Raw genomic sequence first — 24,720 nt, 5'->3', positions numbered from 1 at the left:
ACACACACACACACACACACACACACACACACACACACACACACACAGGCTTTGGTTGATCCATCCAGAGTGTTTTTCATTTTGCTGCTGTTCAAACATCCTCTCAGGACTCCGCTCAGCTCTTTACGCAGCAGAGAAGCTCTTTCAGTTTCACAATGGACCGGCTGAGCAAAGCGTGTGGGAGTATCACATTTCACCGCTGACACTGTTCAAGATGGAGCTCCTGCTCTATTACATCATCTCACGCAGCGTTCTCTCAGATGAGCATGAAACGGCCACAAAGGCTGCAGATGTGTGTGTGCTCGAGTGCTACGCTTTGCCAGTAAACATGAGACCCGATGCTGACTTGTCGTTTTTCGATCCTAAGTAGAATGCAATATTGTATCCAACACCAGATGCATTTTACATCGCCTGAAGTCCTCCAAGTTTATAACAATCATACCTCTACTATGAATCGGTCATGCACAAATCAATAATCCACAAATGGCATCAACTGCTGGGAAGGCAGTGTAATAATAGCAACTGCAGGATTGTGGGTGTTTCATGTAGGAGGTGTGCTCTTCCTCTCTCTCTCTCTCTCTCTCTCTCTCTCTCTCTCTCTCTCTCTCTCTGCCGCTTTAAGCTCCCATGTCTGTGAAGGACGTGCTGCAGAGCCTGGTGGACGACAACATGGTGGACTGTGAACGAGTGGGAACGTCTAACTACTACTGGGCCTTTCCCAGCAAGGCTCTGCACGCTCGCAAGCACAAACTGGAGGCGCTGCAAACACAGGTGACAAACTCCAGCTGCAGATGTTGCCAAAGAAAACACGCTCGATGCAGATCGCGTTGCTCTGAACAGCCCGTGATGTACAGCATCTCTCCAGAGCTGACGATGAATTTTTATGAAAGACAGAGTTAAGCAGATTTTCACCAAAGGCTGCGTTTTCTCTTTCTGTTCTGACACGGCTCGCTGTAGTTTACAGTAAATGAGGTCAGCACGAATCTGAGAGGGCTTCTGGTAATAGAAAGCCAAGAGAAGAATGAGAAGTGCTACTGGTTCAACTATAGATGTACTTTTCATTTGATTTTCACATTTTGAATATTCAAAATAAACGGAGACATTCCCAAATACAAAAACAAAACAGTGATCCCTATTTCTAACTTGCAACTGAGACACTTGTCGTGTTGTGAGAGATGAGTTGACACAGAGAGAGACGCTGCTCTCGGTGGCAGACAGATGGTGAGAGGGCGGCGACTCCTCAGAGAGCCACGGCCACCGGACTTCTGGGACAGAAGCTAAATGATGTAGAGCAGCGATCTGATGTGTGACAAATACCAAACGCATTACAATATACAGTCATAGTGGACGAGCCACAGCAGATGATCATCGGATGAACCGTAGAGTCCTCAGGTGGAATGTGACGGTTGACATTATATCACCTGTTAACACCGCAAAGTAGATCTGAATCAATGAATGTTATTACTTTCGGTCTGTTGGCTCTATAGATGTAATTTACAAACAAATGACACAGCTTCCTTTCTTTCTGACATATTAATCATAGAGCATGCTTTAACGGTACATTTTACTGCACTGTAACTGGCTTTTAATGTCAATAAACCGATAACCTCTAATGAACCGGTGAGCAGTCGTGAGCAATTAAGATTTTAAGGTTGCATAAAGCAGTTCTAAGCTTTAAAAGCAAGATGGCTTCTGCTCTCTGGTCAGGAGATTATTAGTTGTCAGTAACTGTAACACTTTTACCTTCAAACATTGCATTATGGGAGAATACAGGAAAGCCTCTATTTGCTACATTTTGACTGATGTAAGACTCGTTTACTTTAAAGATTTCTGAAGCGAAGCAGCGGAAGTTGTCCGTGCAGAAAGCGGTTGAAAAAGCGACAGTGGGACGTCAAGATACAGTAAGAATATTTCCCACATGCTTCCACACCTCGAACATTAAGTTATAAAACATAAAAATGACAAATCCATGTTAATTACACCGATAAAATGCGTAGATGATCTGTGTCTGTGTGTAGAAGGAGAGAAGCTCTCAGCTGAAGGAGTTGCAGGCTCTGAGAGAGGAGCGAACTCAGCTGAAGGCCGAGGTGGAGAAGTACAGAGAATGTGACCCCGAGGTCATCGAGGACATGAGTAAGTACAGATACAACATCAAAGTCACCTGTGATCACTGACCAAAGACGCCTAGCTCTGATTAGTCTCGTGCATATCTAACGAGGTGGAATCAATTGATGCCGCTGGACCTACAAGCTTGTTCTGTAACATGTGTTTTGTTTGAGGCTTTGACAGTCGATAGAGTCAGCTGACGGTAAGCTTGTAGTTTGGGACTGTAGCTGAATGCTTAGAGTGGTAGACTCGTCAATGAAAAAGATGGAGTCCGGACTCCAACATCAGGTGGCTCACAAAGGCAGATGGTGACATCTCCTATTCAGAGGAAAGAGTTGCGCAACGGCCAAGAAACAAACAATCTTGAGCGTGACTCAAGCTACCCTGAATGTGTGGTTTCACACCCGATAATGAATACAGAGTTGTGCATTAGGAGCTGGTCTATTTCAGTGAAGCCTCCCACAAACTGTCAAATATAGGAGTGATAAAAATAAGACGTGGGTACAAGGCCGACATTAACGTTCTTCTTTTTAAATAAAGTATGCAGCACATTAATCATCCAACACTGGCATGCATGTACTCAAGGGACATGAATGGAAAGGATACCAGGAAAACCTCCCAAGAACCAGTAAAACAGTGAACATGGCCACCAATCAAAATCACCTTCTCATAGTGCTAAAAAAGAAACATAAGCAGGATGTGGGAAATAGCCTCAAAGTCCTTCCTCATATGTTATCTTGGATGTTTAGACGGCTCTAAATAAGGTGCAATAAAGAGATGCCGGGGTCCAATTCCTTTAGCTAAAAACATGTGACTACACACATATAATGTAGTATCATCATGTGAATGCAAAATGAGAACATAGTTCATTTGTGTCTCACAGGTTGTGACATGATTTTCGTGAGTCCTCGTTTCTGACGGTTCAAATCAAATGGAGGAAGTGCAAACTTTATCGCAAGTGGTCACTGGAGATGCATTTAAGCGCGCTGCTGTGTCAGTTTTTAAACTGGCGGCTTGAACCACACACTGGTTACATGTTGATAGAAGGCGGTACGTGTGAACAGCGCGAGCCTTCCTGCTGACACACAGACACGGTTCTTTTTTTGTGCTCTTTAACTCGCATGTCAGTTTTAATTGCGGTCTAAATTAACCGTGCAACCTCTGACCTCTCAGCTTCAAGGGTTTTGAGTTTTAAAGTTTATAAAAAGACGACGGCAAGGCCACTGGCCATCACTTATTGACACGCCTCTTCTTCGGTATGCGCACACAACGCCCCACAGCTAGGAGAGGTATCACAACAATCCTGTAGTTCATGTGACAGCTGACCTTTGTGTACACATGTGACATGTGTGGTGTCATAAAACAATATTACCTGCACCTCCTAATGTTACACCAGGTATGCATTTAGCCTGTACACACTTCTGCTGTTATCGTCCACTCCAACATAACGTGAATATTGTTTGTCTCCTGACAATCACGGCAACATGAAGGTAATAATTCCTGTCGTCCAAGTCAGATATTTGGGCTTTGTGAAATAAGTTGAAATAAAGTTTAATTTTGTGGCTCAGGTAGGCAAAGTTAAGATAAATGTTACAGGTAATTTACATGGTAAAATAAGTCTATGAAGACTCCTCTATAGTCCACTATGTACTGTAAGTACTACACTGAAGGCAGCTGGACTTAAGGATCCAGTATATTGAGCATTTGTCCCGGTACATCTATATTATTATGGCCAAAATCTCTCATAGAATTTAGCCATAAAACGTCTTGACTTTGATTTAGGTGTAGATGGAAAGTGAACTACAGCTGCTGCCACATGTGTAGCGACTAAATATTCTCTACACAGTATGGTCGATATGTAAAAAATGTTTTGTGTTTTTTAGCTCGGTGCCAAAACACCAGAGAAATGACTTCATGATCACATTGTCAGACCCTCTGCTGTAACTCTGGTGCCTGTGATCAACCTATTCACTGCAACAGCTGTTGGATTCCAAAGTCCAACCCCAGGAGAATTGGGGGGGGGGGGTGTTCCACTGCTATCTCAACAGAAAAACATTTTATTACCTTCTTAAATTTAGATAACCCCTTTAAATTATAATAATAATGCATTTTAATTAAAGGTGCCTTTCAAAGCACTCAAGGACACCTTACAGGCACAGTGTATCAAGACATTGAAATATCAAACAGTGATGCATAATAACACGTTAACCCAATAGCCGGGTAGGCAATCCTCATCAGTGCTAAACTCCATGTGGTCGTAGCCATTGCAGACGGAGTCGGTACGAGTCACGCTCGCTCCTACGAGTGACTTAAGTTGGATTCATCAGGTTTAAAATGTTTGACGATGGCTACTACTCCCATCGATACCAACAAGCTGGTGATGGTGGTACGGTGGAGTTAAAAAAAACACTCAGCCACAGGCATGTGCACGGCAGGTATGACACTATGTGAGGAAGCATTTAGAATTCTTACATGACTTGTTTACCAAAGGAAACATTGTTTGCGATCGTCTTTCCTTTCCTTCCTTTCTGATGCTTCCTTTGTGATGTATGGGTTGTAGTGAACCACCATGTGTTACACGGTGGCGTTATTTATCAGTAGATGTGTACTACAGTATTTTTTGCATGATATTTATTATGTTGTCTGTATTGATTTTATAGGATTATGTAAACGGTTGCTCTTTCAACATCTGGCCACGGACACCAGATTATAAAATGAGTCATCTCGACTTACGAAGGCCCATGATCAGAAGATATTTAACTCCCTCCCACCTGCAGCTGCTATCTATCAATGTGTGTTTTCATTGTTTACGTTCTCAATAAGTGCTGAAATGACCGAGAGTCAATTACATAATCACTGATCATGTCCTTGGACCAGAGCGCTCTTTGTTTTTATTTTTTTTGAGTGAGAAATCTGCCAAACCTGCTGTAAATAGATTTTAGGACGCGGCGGCCCAGTGTTTGTCGCAAAGCAGCCAAATAACTGTCCGTTGATCAACGTTATTTCCTTTTTTGTTCCAGGTGCTTAGCAACTTGTTTGTTTGTTACCTGCTGTTGTTCTAGGGTCACTTTAATCACTTGAGAGCGATCCAGTCAGAGCGCGTTGTTCGGCTCTCTGTGAGGTTTCTCGATGGGCTCTTTGTAAACTGTCCACTTGAGTTTAACAGTAAACATGTTCATCCAGTGTGGCTGTAGCTACCCAACCATCACGTCACTTCCCTCCATAAAGGATATTGTTTGCTGCTTCATTTACGTCCACTCTCCCCGTGTGTTTTCTGTCCCGTGTTCAGTTTACTACACAAGAACATATTTTCTTCTCTGAGGTCATCAGACTGTCAGCTGGGCTTTCACATTAAGTGCTTATTTGTTTGGCCTTTTTTTACATTCGCACAGCATGCAGGTCTTCTTTCATAAACACGCACATGCTGTAGATTTGCCATACAAGATGGACGTTGACGCTCTGTTTCTCTCATCTGTAACACGACTCTTTTCAGTCTTTACACACACGGCGGAATTTAGTGCAACTCATTTTACTGTTCATCTTTTGAAAGGGCTTCGTTGTCCGGTAGGAGTCTTTAAGCTTTAATCACAGACCTGAGTCGATGCCTTAATCTAAACCTGACCGTACGTTTACCTGATCAAATGAAAGAAACCATAACATTTTAATTGTAGTCTTTTTCCGTCCATTGGTGTAAATCATATTTCACTCTTGCAAAGTGAACACACAGACTGTATAATGCACATATTGATCATACGTTTTGTTTTGCAGGAAAGTCAAATGTTGCAGCAAAAGAAGCCGTTTCCAGGTGGACAGGTGAGTCCTCTTATCTTTGTAATGCACTTTCAATGAGTCTGCAATCGAGTGCCAACAATTAATCAATCATTTGATCGGCAACTATTACCGGTTAATCATTTAAATCCTTTCTCATGCAAAACATTTGATGGTTTCAGCTTCTCAAATGTGAGAATTTGCTAGTGTTATTGAATAATTTGAGATTTTGGACTGTCGTAAAGACAACAGAAGACATTTGATATTATCAATATATATTTATTTTTTACTGTTACCTGTTGTTTTATAGACCAAACAGTTGATTAATCAAGAAACTATTCAGGCAGATTAAACAATGATTACTAGTGCTGCAACTAATCTGCAGATTATTTGTTCCATTAAGCAATTAATAAACGGCAACAATATGACGTTTTCAGATTCCTTCATAGATATTCAGTTTAGTATTACAAATGACAAACAAACCCATCAAATCGTCACATTTGATAAGCTGGAACCAGTGAACATTTAAGATGTTTGCTTTCGAACGAACCTCAAACAATTAGTTTTCTGTGGATGGACTAATTGATTAATGATCTTTGCAGCTCTGATCAATAGTTGCAGGCTTGTTGCCTCTGAATATTCAGCGCTGGCAGGTCTTATTGCATCCATTACTCTTTAAAGCACTCAAGCTGTAAGGGCACTCAGGTGTCCAAAATGTCACCTCCCTGCAACACGCGGGCACCCCGTGTGCATTCATTGACCTGAGCGGCAACCTTAAAGACAACTGACCTTTTGGGGATCATGGTAACCAGCCGGGCCTGTGGTGTTTTGACTCTTTAGGGTCAACCCTGCCTCTAACTGCTCCACAAAGTCATGCTGTCAGTTTCCGTTGGCACGTGTTTGCTTCACTTCCATAGAATTATCCTCATTTAAAGAAAGTATGAGTCATTTCTGCCTCTTCCATGAGTTGTAATTCCCTCGTCTAAGGGTGAACAGGACTTCACAAATACAAGAAGTGTTTCCTAACAGCACCTTGTACAACAGCTGTCGTAGAACAAGTACAATGTGTACTTCTTTTAGTAGAAGCTGTAATGTCCTCAGCTGTCACTTACCACTAAAAGCACAATGTCATCCGCTGTGTGTCAATCAGCTGCATTTTTTAACACACTGGTGCATTCTCACCAAAATCAACACAGCAAAGCTTAATCTTCTGTTCATGTTGGAGGAAGTGGCTTTGTGTGATTTCATATAAAACATTAAACATGCACAGCTATAATTGCTATGTAGCTGGTGTTATTTCAGCTTCTGCAGGCTTCGAGTCACAGCCCCACTAAACGTATTGAACCGCCTGTGGCTGCAACTTTAAAAATTGAAGTTGGGCGGCTTTAACCTGACGCCTCGTCGCACTGAGACACACCCACACCCACACAGACAGGCTCACACACACAAGCACCCACACAGTTAATCACTTGCACTTGAACTGCATTTTGTCATATCAAAGCTGGATTACAGTGATCCAACAGGACTCAAGTGAAAGGCATTACTAATAGCGTAATTCAGAGTCTATTGACTTAAGATCTTGATAAGACTCGTGCTAACCTACAGGAAGCTTTTTGATTTATTCTTTAAACGAGTGACGCGTCCACAGCTTTCCGCTTGTCTCCTGATTCTCCACTCGTGGCAGAGAAACTCGTGTTAGATCGTAAAACAAAGCGTTATTTCTGATTACAGCCATGATGAAGGTTATCTAGGCTACTTGTAGACTTGATAGACTGAAATATGAGATTGGTTATGTACTTAATACACTGTGTTTTGAAGTTTTATGCTTGTATGACTCGACTTATATCGGATACATCGAGGTAAATTCACCATCATACATCATCAAATTCAACAAATATTGTACTCTAAATGATCTGCTTTGTACACACTTCATACAGTGTATCAGGAAAGAGCCGTCGCTGATTACATGCATTTATCATCAAGGATATTGGTTGAATCAAAGAAACTGAAGAAATGAATAAAGAAAGAAAATGAAACTACAATTAAGTCTCAAACAGGAATCTTTCTCAACACACAACAGTTCAGTTTCTCTTTTGACAGATCTACGGCATCAAGTCTGCACTGAGCACGATGTTAATGCAAACTACTGGTGCACTTTGCTTTGGTATCCAATGCCCCCGATCTCGTTAAGGCCTTCGACCACAATCCCCCCCAATCGCTTTAAATGATCTCTTAAATGGTCACTGGTGGGAAATGTCCCGTGTTCAGAAAGCAATAATCAAATCTTTGGTCAAAAATAACTCGGCTTTCACCAAATGAGCCACGAGACCGAGGATTTCTTCTTTGAATCAACCGTCCCGGACTGACGCTTCTATCTATGATACTGTAACACTGCATCCGTGTATTTTGGCTCATTAAACAAAGATTCTCATTTCTGTTTCCAGACAATATTTTTGCCATCAAGTCATGGACGAAGAAGAAGTTCTCCTTTGACGACAGCCGCATCGATAAAGCCTTTGGGATCCCGGAGGATTTTGACTACATGGACTAAAAGCTTTTTTCACCAGAGCTCATGGTCGCAGTAAGCTGAATAATACGTGTTAAAGCTTCAGTTTGAAGCCAGTGTACCTGGTCTCAGCAGTCATAGTTTATGTTCTGTGTGTTAGAGTGAAAACCAGGCCTTTTTATGGGCTTTGATTAACGACAGATACCGTAATGTTGCCGTGGCAGATGAACTTTATCAGCCGGCATGTTGCTTTGGTGCAACCGGAGAAGAGCAGCACCAAGCATGAGTGGCTGTGAAGGGTGAAGGGCTTCTGTGAGGAACACAACCTAGTAAGCCTGACTTTTGGGACACCTGTTGGCATGAAAACTGAGAGCCCCACTGTGATGATGGAAGGTAATCTACACCTAACACATCTGTGTAGCCAATGGTCTAATTTCAATGGCTCAAACAGATGGTTTGGAATCAAATCCTTGTGCTCTTTTCTTTCTGCCTTTTCTTTTTTCTGGGAGGAAAAAGGAAAAACTGCTTTTTAAGCAACATCCAGTCCTCTTTGTTTACAAAAAGTGATCAGGATAATTAAATTGCACAAGATGTGTTATGTGTAAAAATGCTGTAAATATTTAAAGTACGTTTACGTTTTGCAGAACCTCTTTTATGGTGCCGCAAATAAAATGTCCCCTTTGAGTTGTACAAGCTGTTTTATGCAGTTGTGTTCATTCTAAAACTTATTGTGTTTACAAATGTATTTACACCAGGCCTCCTTTCTTTTGTGCTTTCAAGTCTTTAGAAATGACCACTGAAACATGACCAAATGTGTCACAAAGGCACATTCTTTTCAGAGCTATGCACTGTGGACAAAAAAAGGAAAACTGTTGTCATGACTTGTCGAGAATGACTATTGCGCTGCTTATTTTCCTCCCTTTTTTTTCTCCGTCAAACCAGATCCCAATGCAGAGTGTTTACTCAGTAACCTAGTTGACAAGGCCAGTGTGTCTGGGTTTGTTGATTTACATTTCAAATGTGCTCTTCTCGTCTTACTCACCAGTTAAGGTTGAGTCATGACTTTCTTTTATTTATGATGTTGCCTAGCGCAAGTTCTTTTTTATCTGCAGGCCATCGAAGCATACTGCATGTATATAGTGTTTATAATGCTACCAAATCCATAAGATCGGTTATACATCCGGATAAGGATAATCTACTGATAACATGTGCAGTGTTCTTACATGTTGTTGGAAATGTTCTGGTGACTGGAGCAACAATGATCCAGAAAAAAAACAATTTGAAAATGCCTACCTGCAGTTTTGTTTGCTGCAACTGCCCCACCCACAGGAGAGCAACCCGAGTGTATGTGCATGTGTGTACCTGCCCAACCTGTCCTCACTGATTCATGTGTTTGACATGCCGAATGTTAGAAGCACTCCTAGAGGGTTGTGCATATGTTTTACCTCGCTGTCCCTCACTTAAAGACGACTGTTAATTGAAGCTTTTTGGCTGAACGTGTCTTGGGATCAACAATGCCATCATTAGGCCAAGTAAAGACTTTCACCCAGCCTAAAGTATAGGCCTAAAGGAAAGACGTATGATTATATACCACTGAACTGGTGCATACATATTGCATGCAAGGTATACTCACAGTTCAAGTAAGGTAAATATAGATTCTTACAAAATGATAAGTATATTATAAGTACCAATACAACAATGCAAGAGAAAGTCCTGCATTCAAAACCCTACTTTGGTAAAAGTATTGTCAGCAAACTGTACTTAAAATATCAAAAGTGAAAGTAATAGCAACTAAGTATTTCACACTTCTAGTTACTTTTGACATAAAAAAACATGATATTCTAATATGATAGGAAGCAGTAAAATCAGCTTTTATTGTACTGCATTTCCATGTTTGTATTGCATTTTTTTATGGAGGACTTATACTACTGTAACAAAGTATTTATATACCCTTTATTCTAAGTACAAGTATGTCAAAATTGTACTTGTGGTAGTAGGTAGTAATGCATCATATAATACAGGCATATAATGTGTTTTTGAGTAAATAGTACAGTAAAAGTATAAAGTACAATGAGATGGAAATACTCAAGTAAAGTAAGTACCTCACATTTGAGTGTTCAGTAACTTTCCACCACTGTAGTGTACGTTATACATTACATGTATATCTTTGCATGATGGGGCTTTATTTTGTTTTACCTTCAGTAACAGACACATAGCAGCATTGTTGCAAGTGTCAGTGCTACCTGTCCTCCCTGTCCGATGTGTGTGAGCAGGGAGGGAGTGAGGGAGGGACAGGAGGGAGGGAGCTGCTGCTGGGTGAGAGAAAGAAAGACCAGCACAGCGAAACACAAGGCAGGCTGCAGGCTGAGAGGGCAGCATGGCGGGGCTTCAGGACTTCCACTGTCACAGGAAAACGTGGATCAACATACTACTCGGAATACTGCAATTACTTTTACCCTGCGTACAGCACGGAGGGGCTCAGCTGCAAGGTTCGTGCTTTTGCCTTTTTATTTTCTCTCCGCTTCGGGGGTGTAACGTTAACGCGACCGGAAAAAAAAAAAAAATATGTCTGACTTGACAGTGGCACAAGCTAATTTGTACACATTTTGTATTTTTTAAATGGGGGGAACATGTTAAGAATGCATTTTTTTAAATAGCGACTCGAGGCATATTTATGTTTTTACCAACATGGGAGAGGTAATGTTTTGTCAGCCTGCTAGTTCATGCTAGCTTTCAGTTCCCTCTGCTGTTTGGTTAAACCAAATAATACCTCGTTCAGGAGGAACACTTAACGGGAACACTTCACGGTTCCAGCTGCCTCTGCAGTGAAGCTATACGTTGTTGTGAGCTGGGTGAACTGTGCCGTGTGTGCTGCAGCAGCAGAGATGTTTTCCAAGTTCGTTAGCCACTGAGCTAACCTTCCTGCTAGTGAAGCAGCTAGCACTCAGCCTTTGTGAGCCAAGGCGAAGTCATTTCCTCACTTGTCTGTGTGGTTATCGTCCATTAATTTGTTATAACCCGTAGTAAAAACGGGAGACTGGTAGTTTTCTTTCTTTAAAAAAAATGGTGCATTTGGAAGCGGTTGTTGTGCCCCCCCCCCCCCCCCATGTTGCCCAATTTCCAACCCAACAGCTCATGGAAAATTGTATTTCTTTGCTCCCACAAAGCCCTGAGTCAGATGTCCACCAGCGTGGTCGAGGTCTGGCAAGCGGAGGATGCAGACCCATTAGTCCAACTTCAGGTAATCATAATTCATTTCTTGCTGTTTGTATGGAGGAGGATTTATGTGCCAGATATGTATGGAGCACGTGTGGCTGGTGCATCCCCATTCTGTTTGGCTCCACTTTGCAGCCAGTTGTGCATATTACATTTGTTACATGTGAGGGAAATATCAGTGAACGTACACGACTATTGTGGTTATACTAATGTGAAAATGTTGTAGTTATCGAACTAGTTTATAAGTAAAAAGCAGAACGGGAGGCCACCTGCCATGTGGCTCCTCCTTATTTTCTTTTGTACATGGTGTCCATTGTGCAGTTCTGTCTGTAGTACACACTGAGCGCGTGCTATGAACGAGGAAGTCTTTTAGTACTGCTTTGGAGTTCTTTCCTGCATACTACTTTTAAATTATTTCCAGCTTCTTTAGCCTGCATGTTATGCGTTTCATGCTTTTTGTTATGTGTTTTTTTTAAATTTTATTTAGGATCTGAGTTATTTCCTAAACATGTTCAGGTAGCTAGCTGTGAGTCATGGCGCAAGACAAACACAAACAGTAGGAGTTTCTACTGATAACCTGTCATGACTGTCATGCTACCTGAGGGGGTGTGGCATTGTCTGCAGTCCTCTGTAAACAAACAGCTTGATTGTTAGGTTACTTTGAAAATAAGTAAACAAATATATATAATGATGCATGTTTCACCAAAGTTGGTTTGATCAATAAGTAAAGTATAGTGTGATGAATGGTAGGCTTTTTTAAAAATATATATAAAAGTCAGGTTTGCCTTCCACAAAAATACTTTTGTTATTTCCGTTGCTATGTTTCGCCCAGTTTTTGAAATACTTATTTTGCAATCTGCTCACAGCAGTAATTACCACAGACATGCCCAGACAGAGATAACACGAGGAGTGGATTCACCATCGAAGATCATTCTTATTTGTCGGATTGGTTGAAATGCCAGTGTTTGGACATGTTTTGTTTGTCCCCACTTATTTATACACTGCAGGTCCAATTGATAGATGGCAGAATTTTTGACATTGTTAGGTGTCATGTTTAGATAGGCAGTGGTGAATGGAGTAACTGTCTCAGTTACATGGGCTGTGTGAAATAGAGCATGACATGGGTGTCTTTCATCTGCATCCCAGTGCTGCTGCCGGTCAGTTGGATAAGTAGTGTGCTGTATGTTGCTGCAGGCACACTGAAGTGGTGAGGAAGGAGACAGGTACAAATCCAGATAGCAAATTTGGGCAGCAGAAATCCTAATTGAGCAGATGTCGTGTGCATAACTAACGCTGGTAATTGTTGCCATCTTCATTTCATGCCTCCTACTTGTGTTTTTGATTTGAGGATCATGTGGCTGCAAGTCTAAATATGTGAACTCCAGTCCCCTAGTGATTGTTAGATTACTGTAGTTCAGGTTTTCATGTCTTTCTTCTGCACATTCGATCATCCTGTTTTGTATACAGGCCCCTGTATCGTGTTTCAAATCCCCGCAATGGTTTTTAAAGTCCCTGCAACTAGAATCCAATTAATTTACAAATGGTGCTGCTTTTGAATATTCCTTGTGCTTTTTTTTTTATGGCTCACCTGCGGCAACGGCATATGTTCTGTCATTGTTGTGCTTAATCAGCTGGAAAATCAGTTTTGTCTCGTTCAATTAAGCCATCAGCATACCGAGCTTTTAAGCTGCTGGGGGAAATGCAGGATATGACGCAGGATAACACAAGCATACACCAGTTAGAACCTGTAACTTTTGCCATGTTCTGCACTGGCTTAATTCAACCAATGACATTTAAGAGTTAGTCGCTGCCTTTTGTAGAAACAATCTTGTTTTCAATCAAGGCCCCAGGTTGTTCCTATGGAAACTGTATGTTCTGCATGTGAAGAGACCGAAGCTTATCTCTGCAGACCATGCATGGTGCACATAACTGACTGCACCGTGGGTAACAGTGTTTGCACTGTTGTATTGTAATATTTAGTCACTTACTCGGTAATCCACGCTCAGTAAAAAGCTGTTTGTGTTCATTGGTTGTGGTTTTGATGCAGTATTGCTGGTGGGTGTATTTTGAAATGTTTAAAAAGGACTTCCTCATTTTGCAGACCGGCCTTATTACGAAACTGTGGAGAAGATTTACATCTCATTATCGCACAAATCAGGGTTTGATCCAAGCCACGCACTTGTGGCAATGAATCAGTCAGTTGTCAATAATAGCAATAATGCTGTGGGAGTTCTTGTCCTCACAGCACCATAACCAGCAGACAATTATATCATTAACTAATGAACATACTATATACAGTGCATAAAAAGTACCTAAAAAAACAGGTTTCATATCAACGTTTTCTAGTGCGGTGCAAATTGTAGCCGGAATACCAATTACAGCAAGTTGTTTGTGTAGTCACTGATGTTCAGTCAGGAATCCTCGATGCACAGTGTTGAGATCATGTACAACAAACTGGATGTTTTACTCTGAGACACTCCGCCAACACTGGCAGAAGTCGCTGCTTGCTGTCCAACCCGTGGAGTCCGGATGGAAATGATGAAATGCCCGTTTGAGTTTCCCAAGGCTGTTCCACTTATCTGCTTGGATTCCCTGGTTTATTTACAGTGAAATTATGCAAAATAAAACCTTTTGACTTTTTCAAAAACATAAAATGCAGATGCACAGTGAAGCGTGTCGGAGCAGTTGGTGGTGTTACAATCATCGTAGTAGTCAGAAGGCAGTTTGGCACACCAGTAGACATGCAACCCACAGAGCCTCCTGATGTTCTTCTCTCTAGGCCACAGAGTGAGTGCAGAATAAATAGGGAGCAGTTTGCTGTTTTGAACATATTGACTAAAGAGTATTTTCGTTTCAGGTGGAGAAGGAACGAAGAAAAGACGTTCTTCCGCTGGAAGACAGGTAAGCATATTCTTTTTTTTAAAGTTTCTAACTCTTCTGTGGTGAAAGCATCAAACAGATTCTCTTCTGCGGAGGTTTGTCACACATTTGTAAAGTATTACACATTCATGACAGCAAGCCGAGATGAAAAGGTGTCGTGGAATTTAAACCTCACTTTGCGCGTTCAAATAGTGGTCAGAGAGAAAGCCGCGCGTGCATCAAGCAGTTTCAAAAAGATTATTTAGAGTTGTATGAAGTTAATGAAAGGTTTCCACCTGTTCACGAGCGGCACACGGGATGAGACTTTCCACCAAGCCACATAATTACCAACAAACTCCAAACCAGCAGACGGATTGCATCGTACCGAAGTGTGTTCTCGTGTATAGTGCAGACTACAATTATACTGTAATACACAGAATGAAAGCAGGGCTGTGGCGTGGGCTTGTGTGCTATAGTACAGACAAGAAGTTTTTAATTTCATGTCAACATATTCAACAGACTACAGCTTATAGTAGAGCTCTGGTAAGTGGTTTATTGGATGTGCACAACTGTAGCTGTGGGGTGGCATGTTTCTGTATTCACACAGACAAAGGGAGAGGTGGCGTTTCAGTTTAATGGGACTGAAGGTTTCTAAAAAGGCTTTTAAAAGTCTTCCCCTGTATGCAGGCAATGTTGTGTTGGTGAGTGAGGAGGGAGGGAGGGGGGGGTGACGGAGAGAGTTTTGGGGGCGTGTGTTAGAGAGGCACAGAACCAAATTCCTGACTAAGTTTAGAACTCCTTGAAAGAAAAAGGAGGGTCGGTCTGTCTCTCTCCCCAGCTGTTTTTTGTTCCAGCAGAAAAATTGTTCGGAAAATAGACGTTTGCAGCAAAATAACAAGAATTCATGGTGTTATTTAGTACAAGCTTGCTCAGAAACGGAGCGACCTTTTAAGGCTTGCTTATCCATCATTAAATGTTTTTTTTTTTTTTTTTTGAGGCTCACATATTCTAGCGTTTGTACTTTCTTCTGCTCCTTGTTTATCTTTCTGGAGAAGCGATGCAAGTAATGGAAAGAAAGAACGCAGCCCTTTAAATACCTAAACCGGCTTCAAATGTTCCCAAAACTCAAGTGTTCCTGGCCTAGAGGTTCATACCCTTTTAAAGGAGCAATATACGACACTCAGAGCATTAATGGCAGCAAACCACTATTTGCTATGTAAAGATATAGTGGAATATTGTCTACGTGTGCCGCCGCTCTGCACTGCTCATATCCAGATACATTACAGTTTATAACGATGTTCCCCGTCAGGTAAACACTGTGAGCTCTGTCAGCACTTTGGCCGCTCGTTAGCTACATAAAAACAGTTTGGATGACTTGTCTGTGCCAGTTGTTGGTATTGCTGTGCTTGATTTGAATGGTATCTTACTAATGTGTTACCCCAAGACTGAACAAGTCTGAATAAAATAATGGATTATCTTAATTTGGGCTTGGAGACAGAAAGCCCGCATTTCAATCTAGGGGTGCAGAGTTTAAAAATGTGGTTGTTTACTAGCCAGGTATGAATGTGATATTAAGCTGTGTTATTATGGGAAAGGTAGGATTCAGTGTTTTTAGAGCGTGACCCATTTTTTTTACATTTGTCTCTTGTTATTCCCCCGACTTTATAAAAGGGCAATACTAAATTGCCAGAGTGCTCCTCTGAAGTGGCAAGCTTTCAGTCTTGATATGAAGTTCATCTGGGTCACATGCAGCCATCTGTTGCTGAACAGTGTGGGAATACGGCTATTTTTAAGGAGGTGAGAGGCAGAAGGAGGCTTCGTAGTGCCGGTTGACCTCCAGAGCTGTGGGCTGTGAGGCCTCTCCTGCCAGGGTTATCAGGCACTTGGCAGGCCTGCCAGCACTCTCACCCAGCCTAAAGAGCAAAGCAGATACAGGAGGTTCATGATATCCCTGTCTGAGTTTAGTCTTCTGTCAAAATGTCTCAACCAAATTAATTCCTTGTTCCTTCATTCTGGTGCTTTAAAGAATATCTACCTGACACACACCTCTTTAGTGTTAATACTGTGACACATATGGTGTTAATTTCAGAGTTCCTCTTATTGTTTCCTTGTCTTCCACAAACACTGGTGAAACCAGTTGACCTTAACTCTCCCCCGGAGCACGACTGAGGTCACTGCTGACATTGACTTTATTTGAGTTAGATCCAGGGGATCAAATAGCGCCAAACATAACTTGTTATTTTTGTGCTGTGCCTGTGGACAGAACCCCTTGGACCACAGCTCAGTGGCATGCCTGTTCTGAGGCAAACCTTTTCAGAAAGGCCAGCTGCTGTTGAATTCAGAGAAAACTGAACGCCCTCTTCTGCCTTTAAACCTGACACCGGATATCCAAATTAAGTTTTACACCTGCATGAAGCAGTGTATTGTATGCTGTCTTTTATTTGTAATCTACTTTGACTGAGATAAGTGTTTATGTGATGTTGAAACTGCTGACCTTCGATTTCAAACATTCCCAAATCTGCTTTTATTTACTGTGTGCCATCATACAGGACACCTCTGCAGAGGCAGACAACCTCATCTCCCCTTTCACAGTCGACCCCTCAGACGCTCACCAGTTGAAGCACTTGTGTAATAGAAAAGCGTCTCTCTTATCAAACACCACGGCCAGCTTATGTGTTCTTTGTGTTGTAGAATTGCATTTTTTATCATGGGCTAAATTCACTTTGCTTTGCCCGGCAGTTGGATTCAGCGGAATCGCATATCGCACAAAAACCCACCGTGTCAGTCTATAAGTAACCTAGGAGCTAGGTGTGTGCGAGACGACACAGAGAGGCGACTGTTTGTTCAAAACAACAATGGTGGCTCCCGGAGAGGTTAGCGTAGATGCTGCAAAGAACGGCACTGAAGGCTTTTCTCCATTAAAAGATGTTTTTTGTTTTACTCCAGATTCACTTCGGTAAGCGTTTGGATCAACCATCTGTCAATCAATCACCTGCCACAATTTTGTTTTGTCAAGTGCCCCGCCCCTTTCTAAACTGTTTTCAATGGCGGCTTCTCAGTTGGTTCTGTGGAACAAACCATCTGTCATGTCAGGTTATAAAACTACAGCAGGGAGAAAGAAAGTGAAACGTTTTAATTTCACAGTATGCAAACAAAACACTGGATGCTCTCCTACCGTCCTTATGTCTCGCTAGTTGGTTCCACAGTGAAACATCGTATTAGCGTCACAGAATTAAAAGGACATGGAAAGGATTTTGATGTTTATTTCATTCAGTTTTAAGAGGAATAAGAGCAAAATGTCATCAAATATTTAAAATGCATCTGTCTCAAACAAGCGGATAAAAGCATGTTTACTTCCACACTGCTTGTGTGATCTACCCGTCTGTCATAATTATGCTTACTCTAGATTCAACCTCAATTAACTGAGATACCCTGGAGAAGCTGTTACTTGTTAATTCTTAATTATCTTGATACTTGTTTGGACACTGAAGCATTGATTGGCCCAATTGGAAGGTAGATAAAGGGTTGCTTGGGGGTTTTTAGTCTTTGTCAATCCTTTTTCATTTATTGGTTTATTTCTGCTGACTCAGCATTGACCCCTTTTTTCTTTTTTTTTGCATCCTTGTCAATTTACCACATAGGCTGATCTGCTGCTCAGAAAGTGATTCAGTTCAGTAGATCTTTGGCAAAGGTGGCGAGTTAACTGAAAATACAACCAGTAAACTGTCGCCATTTTTAGCTTTCCTCTGCAGAAATATCTCTCCTCTGAAACCTACACCACCACTAATGAAAGTGTCCTCTTTGGTAGTTTACAGAACCGTACACAATTAATTGTGCTTGACGCGTCCTATTTCTTTCAACCGTTGAGAATGTCAAGTTCCTAATTTTATCTCCCAGCTGTAGGCGAGTTAAGCACTAACCAACACAGAAAATACATGTTTGTACAACACCGTCAGACCTTCCTGTAAACTGGCTGTCCCTACTGTTCACAGATTGAACTGAGATCAGTCTGATATCCTGCACATTGACTTCACACTATCTATCAGCTATTATCAAGTGCTAGTCTGTTATATAATGTATGCAAACAGGGTTATTATACATAAGAATGTTTATTTCTGGGAAACCACAACAAATATTGTAAATAAGATTGGCAAATTTAGATTGCTGCCGTAACAGGAAAGGTACACTATTGTATTGTACTCCTCTGTGTTGTGTGTGCATGTTAAAGGTTCTGTATTCGACATTTAGAGCGTCAATATAGCAGCAAACAACTGTTAACGACGTAAAGATATAGTGGAGTAATGTCCACCTGAGCAGAGAATGAAGTCGCTCTCCCTCTGTGTGTTGTAATCAGGGTTTCTCTGTGTTTTGTTTACGCGGCCGGGTCGGCCGCACATACCTTTCAGTGCACGCGAGCGTGCCCCACTGGTTAGCTCACGGCTAACTGTGCTTGGTCCGATAACAGATTCATTGTTTCACATTTAGAGTGTTACAAATCCCAACAGCTGCTTCCTTCCAGTTATTAGGAATTGCTTTATGAGACATGTCCCAGCAGCGGGAGAACGTGTCACGAATCGTTTATATTCATGGTAGAAACTGTAAAATGCTCCATAAGAATAGTCACATTTAGCTGATTTTCAAATATAATAAATAAACAAAACTAAAATATAAGTTGGATATGTCACGGTAGGGTTAACATCAGACAGAAGGCATATTTAATCAACGTATTAGATGTGTTGTGTAAAGTGAGGCGCTTTAGGGCTTCTGAACAAAATTCTTTATGACTGATCATCATGCAAGCTTACAAGACTAGGCCTGCACAGCTTGCATATCATGTTACCAAACGCTCGACAGACGCTTTGTGTCTAATGAGGGAAACAAAAAGCACTTTCACTGCAATTAGTTATGGAGTTTGTATGTTGTGTAAATAAGATTAACTTGATACTTGGTATGATGCTTTGATCCAGAGCTGGAAGTTAATGCTGACAGGAGTCCTAATCACTTAAAAGTCTGTATGTGGCCTTACAGCCTAACTAAGTCTTTGAGCGCTGAGGTTCTCTTTCCCGTTCACTTATAAACCCAGTTTGGTTTTGTCTTCTGGTATATTTTTAATTGTTAGCAGAGTCTTAGTTTGGGGAATGTTAGTCAGTCAGTCTGTCTTGAATTAAATCAATTTCCCCTTAAGTTACTTTAAGAAGGCCACAATAAGACCCAACATGTTATCAAAACAGCTCAGTGTTATAGCTGATCATCCTTTTAGTCCTTTTTCACATGATAGTTTGGTGTAGATTATTTTTGGCTTGATTGTTTCATTGATAATCCTGAGTTTTGATTCATTCTTTAATTTTACAATAGGTTGTCTTTTTCTGGGCTGTCGCTGTCGAAGTGGGCAAGGAGCCATTTAAAGATATAGGCTCTGTGGAATAGAATGAAATATAACACAACAGAGAATTGAGTCCTGTGAAGACATACAGAAAAGTGATCCCCTGAAAGATGGCGACATGAACTCTTGAGCTGTTCTCCTTCAACCTGCTTTCGTCAGTTGGTCAACAGCTGTGCGAGTCTTCTGTCAACTCGGTCCAGTCTTGCTTTCACTCACACACGCACACACACACACAACCTCGAATTAGCTGCTGCTTCTCTGCTTCAAGGCACCAATTCCCAGAGCTCATTAGCGCAGGATGACACACACACACACACACACACACACACAGAGTCACCAATAAAACACAGTGGAGCTCCAAAAGTAGCTGCTGGAGAAACATCGGAGAGGAGAGTTTCCTGTTTTAACACTGACTTGTGGTTGGTTGCTTGTATTTAGCGTTCCCTATATGTTGTGCACAGCGGCATAGATTGTATATGCACCTGCTATATTGGTCGAAAGTGGGAGGTCCTTATATGACGGTGATATCAGCCTGTTTTTGAGTTAAGTACATCCAAATCATTAAAAATAACCCCTTTCTCAATCTGCATGGTTTTCTTCTGTGCTGTTTATAGTCCACAGTGTTGTGGAATCTCCATGTAGAGATATTGTCTCACTGCTGTTGAGTTTGAAGGAGTCCAACAATGTCGTGTCTTTGGCTGCAGCTGCAAATCTTCCCTGAAAACCATTCCAACCTTTCCAAGTTGGAACAGATGCCACTGACAACACAGGGACAGTGAGGGTTGGCTGTCCCACAGGCTCCATGCATCATGAACTGAGACACCAGCTCATACAGCTCTGGTCCCCTCGGGTCAGATACGTCTGCCCCGATGGTCTGATCAATGTTGTCAACAGTCATTGAGGCGTTTATCCAGACCCCCTTTTCAAGACCTTTTGAGAAAAAAAATCTAAATTTATTTGTCTTGGATTGAGCAGCCATACACGGAGACTGCTCGTGTCGGCCGCAAGAAGCATTGCACACAAATTCTGAGCTGACTAGCGTGCTACTTTATTAGCATGCAAACGGTGAATCAGCAATATCCTGCAGAATTCTTACCTGACTTCTCTGGAGAGTCACTGCCTCGCATTAATACTTTGGCATTTGGCAGCATCTCAACTTGCCGACAGCCATTTGCGCTTCTGTGTAGGCATGATGCAAACATTTTTAGAAAATGTAGAAAGGTGACAGTATTTCGCTGTGGGTGTTTATGTAACATTAAAAAGGAAGTTAAAAATCAAATGATGACATACTATGTTGAGGCCGGCCCCTTGAACCCTTGTTTGATGATTTGTTCAATATTAGTCATCGTGTCAAATTAAGTGTTACATAACAAAATTGAGCCATTTGTTTGTGGTTGCAAGTGTGTAATAACTTTCATATGCAAAGGCTTCATTTGAATTATTGACTCCCCTTTTTGTTTGATGGTTATCTCATTTCTGTGCTGGCATGATCGTCGTCCCTTTGTTAGGGAGGTTAGTTCACAGTCGGAACTGTTCCTGCCCCGCGCTGCGTCTCATGTCACTGTCACATGCAGGGTTGGAAAGGGGACACACTGTTCTTGTCTTAAGGTGTTACAGATGTTTTTTCTTCTCATAATGAAACGGATGACATTCAAATACTTTTCCTTTGGACTCATGTTTTGTGCTTTCTCTCCTCCACCAGCTCCTCTCTATATACACGGGAGAATGGGAGGCCCTTGCATTTTCAGCCCCCAGCGTTGGAGTTTGGGAAGCAGTAAGTTCTGTTCTCACTTCCTAGTTTTAATATGTCGAGCCTCAACAAGCATAGGTGTTGTTCGTTTCCTGGAAATGATGAAACCCTTTATTATATGCCCCAATAACAAAATGTACTTCATTTCACCATCTCTGTCTTGGAGTGTGGAAAACACTCCAAGACACTCAAACTCCACTGAGTTAAAATAAGACGGGCGTCATAGCAAGTGACCTGTCGCTGTGATGAATGCCGCAGAAAGGGAAGATTTCATAAAGCAAGGGGCCCTTCCGCCTTAAAGAACAGACAGGATATCCAAGTATGGCAGTACGCTCCCTTTCCCAGCATCCAGACACATACTGGAGAGGGTTGACCCCAGTCAGAAGGGTTAAGAACGTCACTGTTTGCCACCGTACTGCCAAAACAGAAAGAATATCAGACTGTGGTTGGACTGCAGTTGTTGCTCCAAACAGTCAACACAAGGAGCTCCTATTATAGTACTTTGTGTCATACATTTGGAACGTAGAAAGCAGGCTAATCCCCAACACTCCTCGTATTACTGGATAAATGTTTTGAGACTGTAATACAGCTTCAGGACATTTGCAGTTGAGCTCAAAACAAGAATATGAATATAAGCATCCTCCAGGTCAGTCTGTGGTTTCCTTTCTTCTGTGCCTACGTGAGCAGTCTTTTTATACTATTCAACTACACCAGAAGTGTTGAGCAGTAAGTATATGATACATGTAATCCTGAAGATCTGACTGAAGTGTCTCATGTGTTCCATTTATTGAAAAACACGGATATAGAAATAAAAAACTAAATATTAAAAGATCTACAATGATACAGCTGATGTATGTAACTAAACACTACAAAATAACCCTGTATGAAAGGTCAAGTTAAATGTACAGCAAACCACTGTGTCGGTCTGGCGTGCTGGTGTTTTTTGAGTTATTTTACAGACGATATCTGCAGCAGACTGTGTTATGATGTGGTTAAGAACAGATCCTGTCTGCTCATGTCCAAAAATGTGTTTGTGCCTATTAGGCAGAAGCGATGCAGTGTGACATTTATTCTGCAATGCTGCACACTCGACCAGACTGATAGCTGGGAACTATAAAGTAGAAAGTATTGATTAGACTCCTCTGATCTAAGACCTTAGACCATCTCTCGCTCTACTCTGGTGAGCATGTATCTCTGTGGCTTTAAGTGAAAGAAAGGTGAAAGTCTCACAGACAAACAGGAAGTGAAAGAAGCATCAGTTGAGGCACCTCAACCGAAAATGTCAAGAATGTGCTATATGTAGATCTTATGAATTTAAGTTTTACCAATTATTTAAATAAAGTTCTCAAATTAAAGCTGAAATTTGCACTTGCATCTTTATATAATTTTATTTTCAGATTATTACACTCTACAGTGTACAGTTACATTGTGGATAACTATATATAGATCTCCAAATGGAACTGACCGTACTCCACATTAAAGGGAAGCAATCTTAGCGATTATAACTTTTATAAAACACCCTTCATAATCATGGGCATTAAACTATTATATTCCCCTTGTGCGAGAACACAAGAGATGTATTAGTTGATTTGGAAATATAATGAAATCATAAATGTATGTGCAGATTATGTAATACTTGGTTGCCTTACTCAAGAAAAGTGCACGCTGCACAGAAAGGCTCCTCTGCTGTTTGTCTCTTTTGAAATGCTCGGACCAGACGGGACGGGTACAGGCTGTTGCTTCAGCGCTGCGTGAGCGCTTGTCGATACTCGAAAACGGCGCTGACGTGACATTTGCGGTCTAGACCAGAGGTTAGTTTGGGTGTCGCCAGGCAAAATATGTTGAGTGGCAACATGTCACTGTCAAAGATTATAGCAGCAATGGCCAAACCCAGAGAGCTAATCTGTGTGCTGATGTAACCCAACGCTTTATCACAGCCTCCATTATGTCCTTATTTGTATATGTTGTTTCACTTCTGACACTCGGGCCTTTCTCAGATTAACTTTACATTTGTTTCCCAGATATTGGGCAAGTGTCTGATTTTCCTCTTTTGGCTTTTGAATATTGACAGAATGCAAAACACTAGTTATTCAGTGACTCGGATGATGTATTGCAGTGAGCAAATTACTTGGCTAATCTCCAACCTTTCAACACTGATACAAAGATAGATTTAAGGTGGATTTAAGTTTCATTATGTCATTTTTTGCCACCACAACCACTGCGGTCTTGATGAGCAGCAGAAGGATCTAATCAATTTGGTATAAGCTCCTTGGATGCCTCATGAATAAGCAAACTCATAGATAATTGTGTATTTACAATATGGTTCCCTTCAAAGCGTGCCGTGGTGCTTCATGGGTAAAGGTTGCGTTGAGCGCCCGTTATTTATAATGCTGTTCTGTCTCTTTACAGGCCGCTGGGGCTGCCAAGAGCTGAGACCATATATGTACACAACCCCAGCCAGGAAGTTCCTGTGACGCTGCTGTCAATGTTTACATCCAGCAGTCAGTTTTACATACCTTTCTTTCACAGAAGAGTAAGTGTATATGTATGCATTCATGTGTGTGCGCAGCTGCACTATACTGTATATTCACAAGTATTATTTCTCTGTGTGCCTCAGTCCTTGTAGAAATGTCTGATATAACTGTTTCCTCTCTGTCTTAGGTGATCCCACCCAGAGGGAAGGCATCTTTTAAACTAATTTTCCTCCCGTCTGAGGAGGGCAATGTAGAAAACACATTATTTATAAACACATCGGCCCATGGGCTACTGTCATACCAGGTCAGTTTCATTAATACATCTCCTGCTGTATAGTCTCGGATCACGTTCTGTTGGGATAATGTGGTGAAATCCCACCTCGTGGTCCTTCTTCTCTCCAGATACTAGAGTGAAAGATACTCGCATGTTGGAGGTGTTGCCTCAATTTGCTATGACGAGAGTTTACAAAAGAAACCTTTAATCACATCAAACTTTGATTTATTTTCCATTGTGATCCAAAATAGCGTCATGCCAGACTGCTGCTCAGGACATAACTGGCATCCACCATGTTTGTTTTCACTTTCAATCCCACGTGCACAAACTCATAAAGAAAGGAAGTCAAAAAACGCCATTGTTTAGGGTATTTGTAAATCATGT

The 24,720-nt window shown here is 41.5% G+C and overlaps 2 protein-coding genes across 5 annotated transcripts in view; both read left to right on the top strand.

Annotated features, from left to right (window-relative positions):
* mnd1 (meiotic nuclear divisions 1 homolog (S. cerevisiae)) overlaps window positions 1–10,530 on the top strand; it is a 14,078-nt gene extending 3,548 nt beyond the window's left edge. The window contains exons 4-8 of the mRNA XM_031863076.1: window positions 623–771; window positions 1,827–1,901; window positions 2,019–2,133; window positions 5,875–5,919; window positions 8,319–10,530. Of these exons, the coding sequence (XP_031718936.1) occupies window positions 623–771; window positions 1,827–1,901; window positions 2,019–2,133; window positions 5,875–5,919; window positions 8,319–8,425 (491 nt within the window). The 3' untranslated portion in view covers window positions 8,426–10,530. The remainder of the gene's footprint in view (window positions 1–622; window positions 772–1,826; window positions 1,902–2,018; window positions 2,134–5,874; window positions 5,920–8,318) is intronic.
* A 138-nt stretch (window positions 10,531–10,668) lies between these two features.
* tmem131l (transmembrane 131 like) overlaps window positions 10,669–24,720 on the top strand; it is a 32,051-nt gene continuing 17,999 nt past the window's right edge. For 3 of the 4 annotated variants that reach the window (XM_031863040.1, XM_031863038.1, XM_031863037.1), the window contains exons 1-6: window positions 10,669–10,869; window positions 11,548–11,621; window positions 14,454–14,497; window positions 21,541–21,612; window positions 23,998–24,121; window positions 24,250–24,366. In XM_031863040.1, the coding sequence (XP_031718900.1) occupies window positions 10,758–10,869; window positions 11,548–11,621; window positions 14,454–14,497; window positions 21,541–21,612; window positions 23,998–24,121; window positions 24,250–24,366 (543 nt within the window). In that variant the 5' untranslated portion in view covers window positions 10,669–10,757. The remainder of the gene's footprint in view (window positions 10,870–11,547; window positions 11,622–14,453; window positions 14,498–21,540; window positions 21,613–23,997; window positions 24,122–24,249; window positions 24,367–24,720) is intronic. The other variant, XM_031863039.1, reaches the window with a different exon arrangement.

Source organism: Anarrhichthys ocellatus, unplaced genomic scaffold, assembly GCF_004355925.1.
Source record: "Anarrhichthys ocellatus isolate YVR2014 unplaced genomic scaffold, GSC_Weel_1.0 scaffold28, whole genome shotgun sequence".
NCBI classification, from domain to species: domain Eukaryota; kingdom Metazoa; phylum Chordata; class Actinopteri; order Perciformes; family Anarhichadidae; genus Anarrhichthys; species Anarrhichthys ocellatus.
The sequence above is the reverse complement of the archived record's forward strand: the minus strand, read 5'-3'. Positions and strand labels throughout refer to the sequence as shown.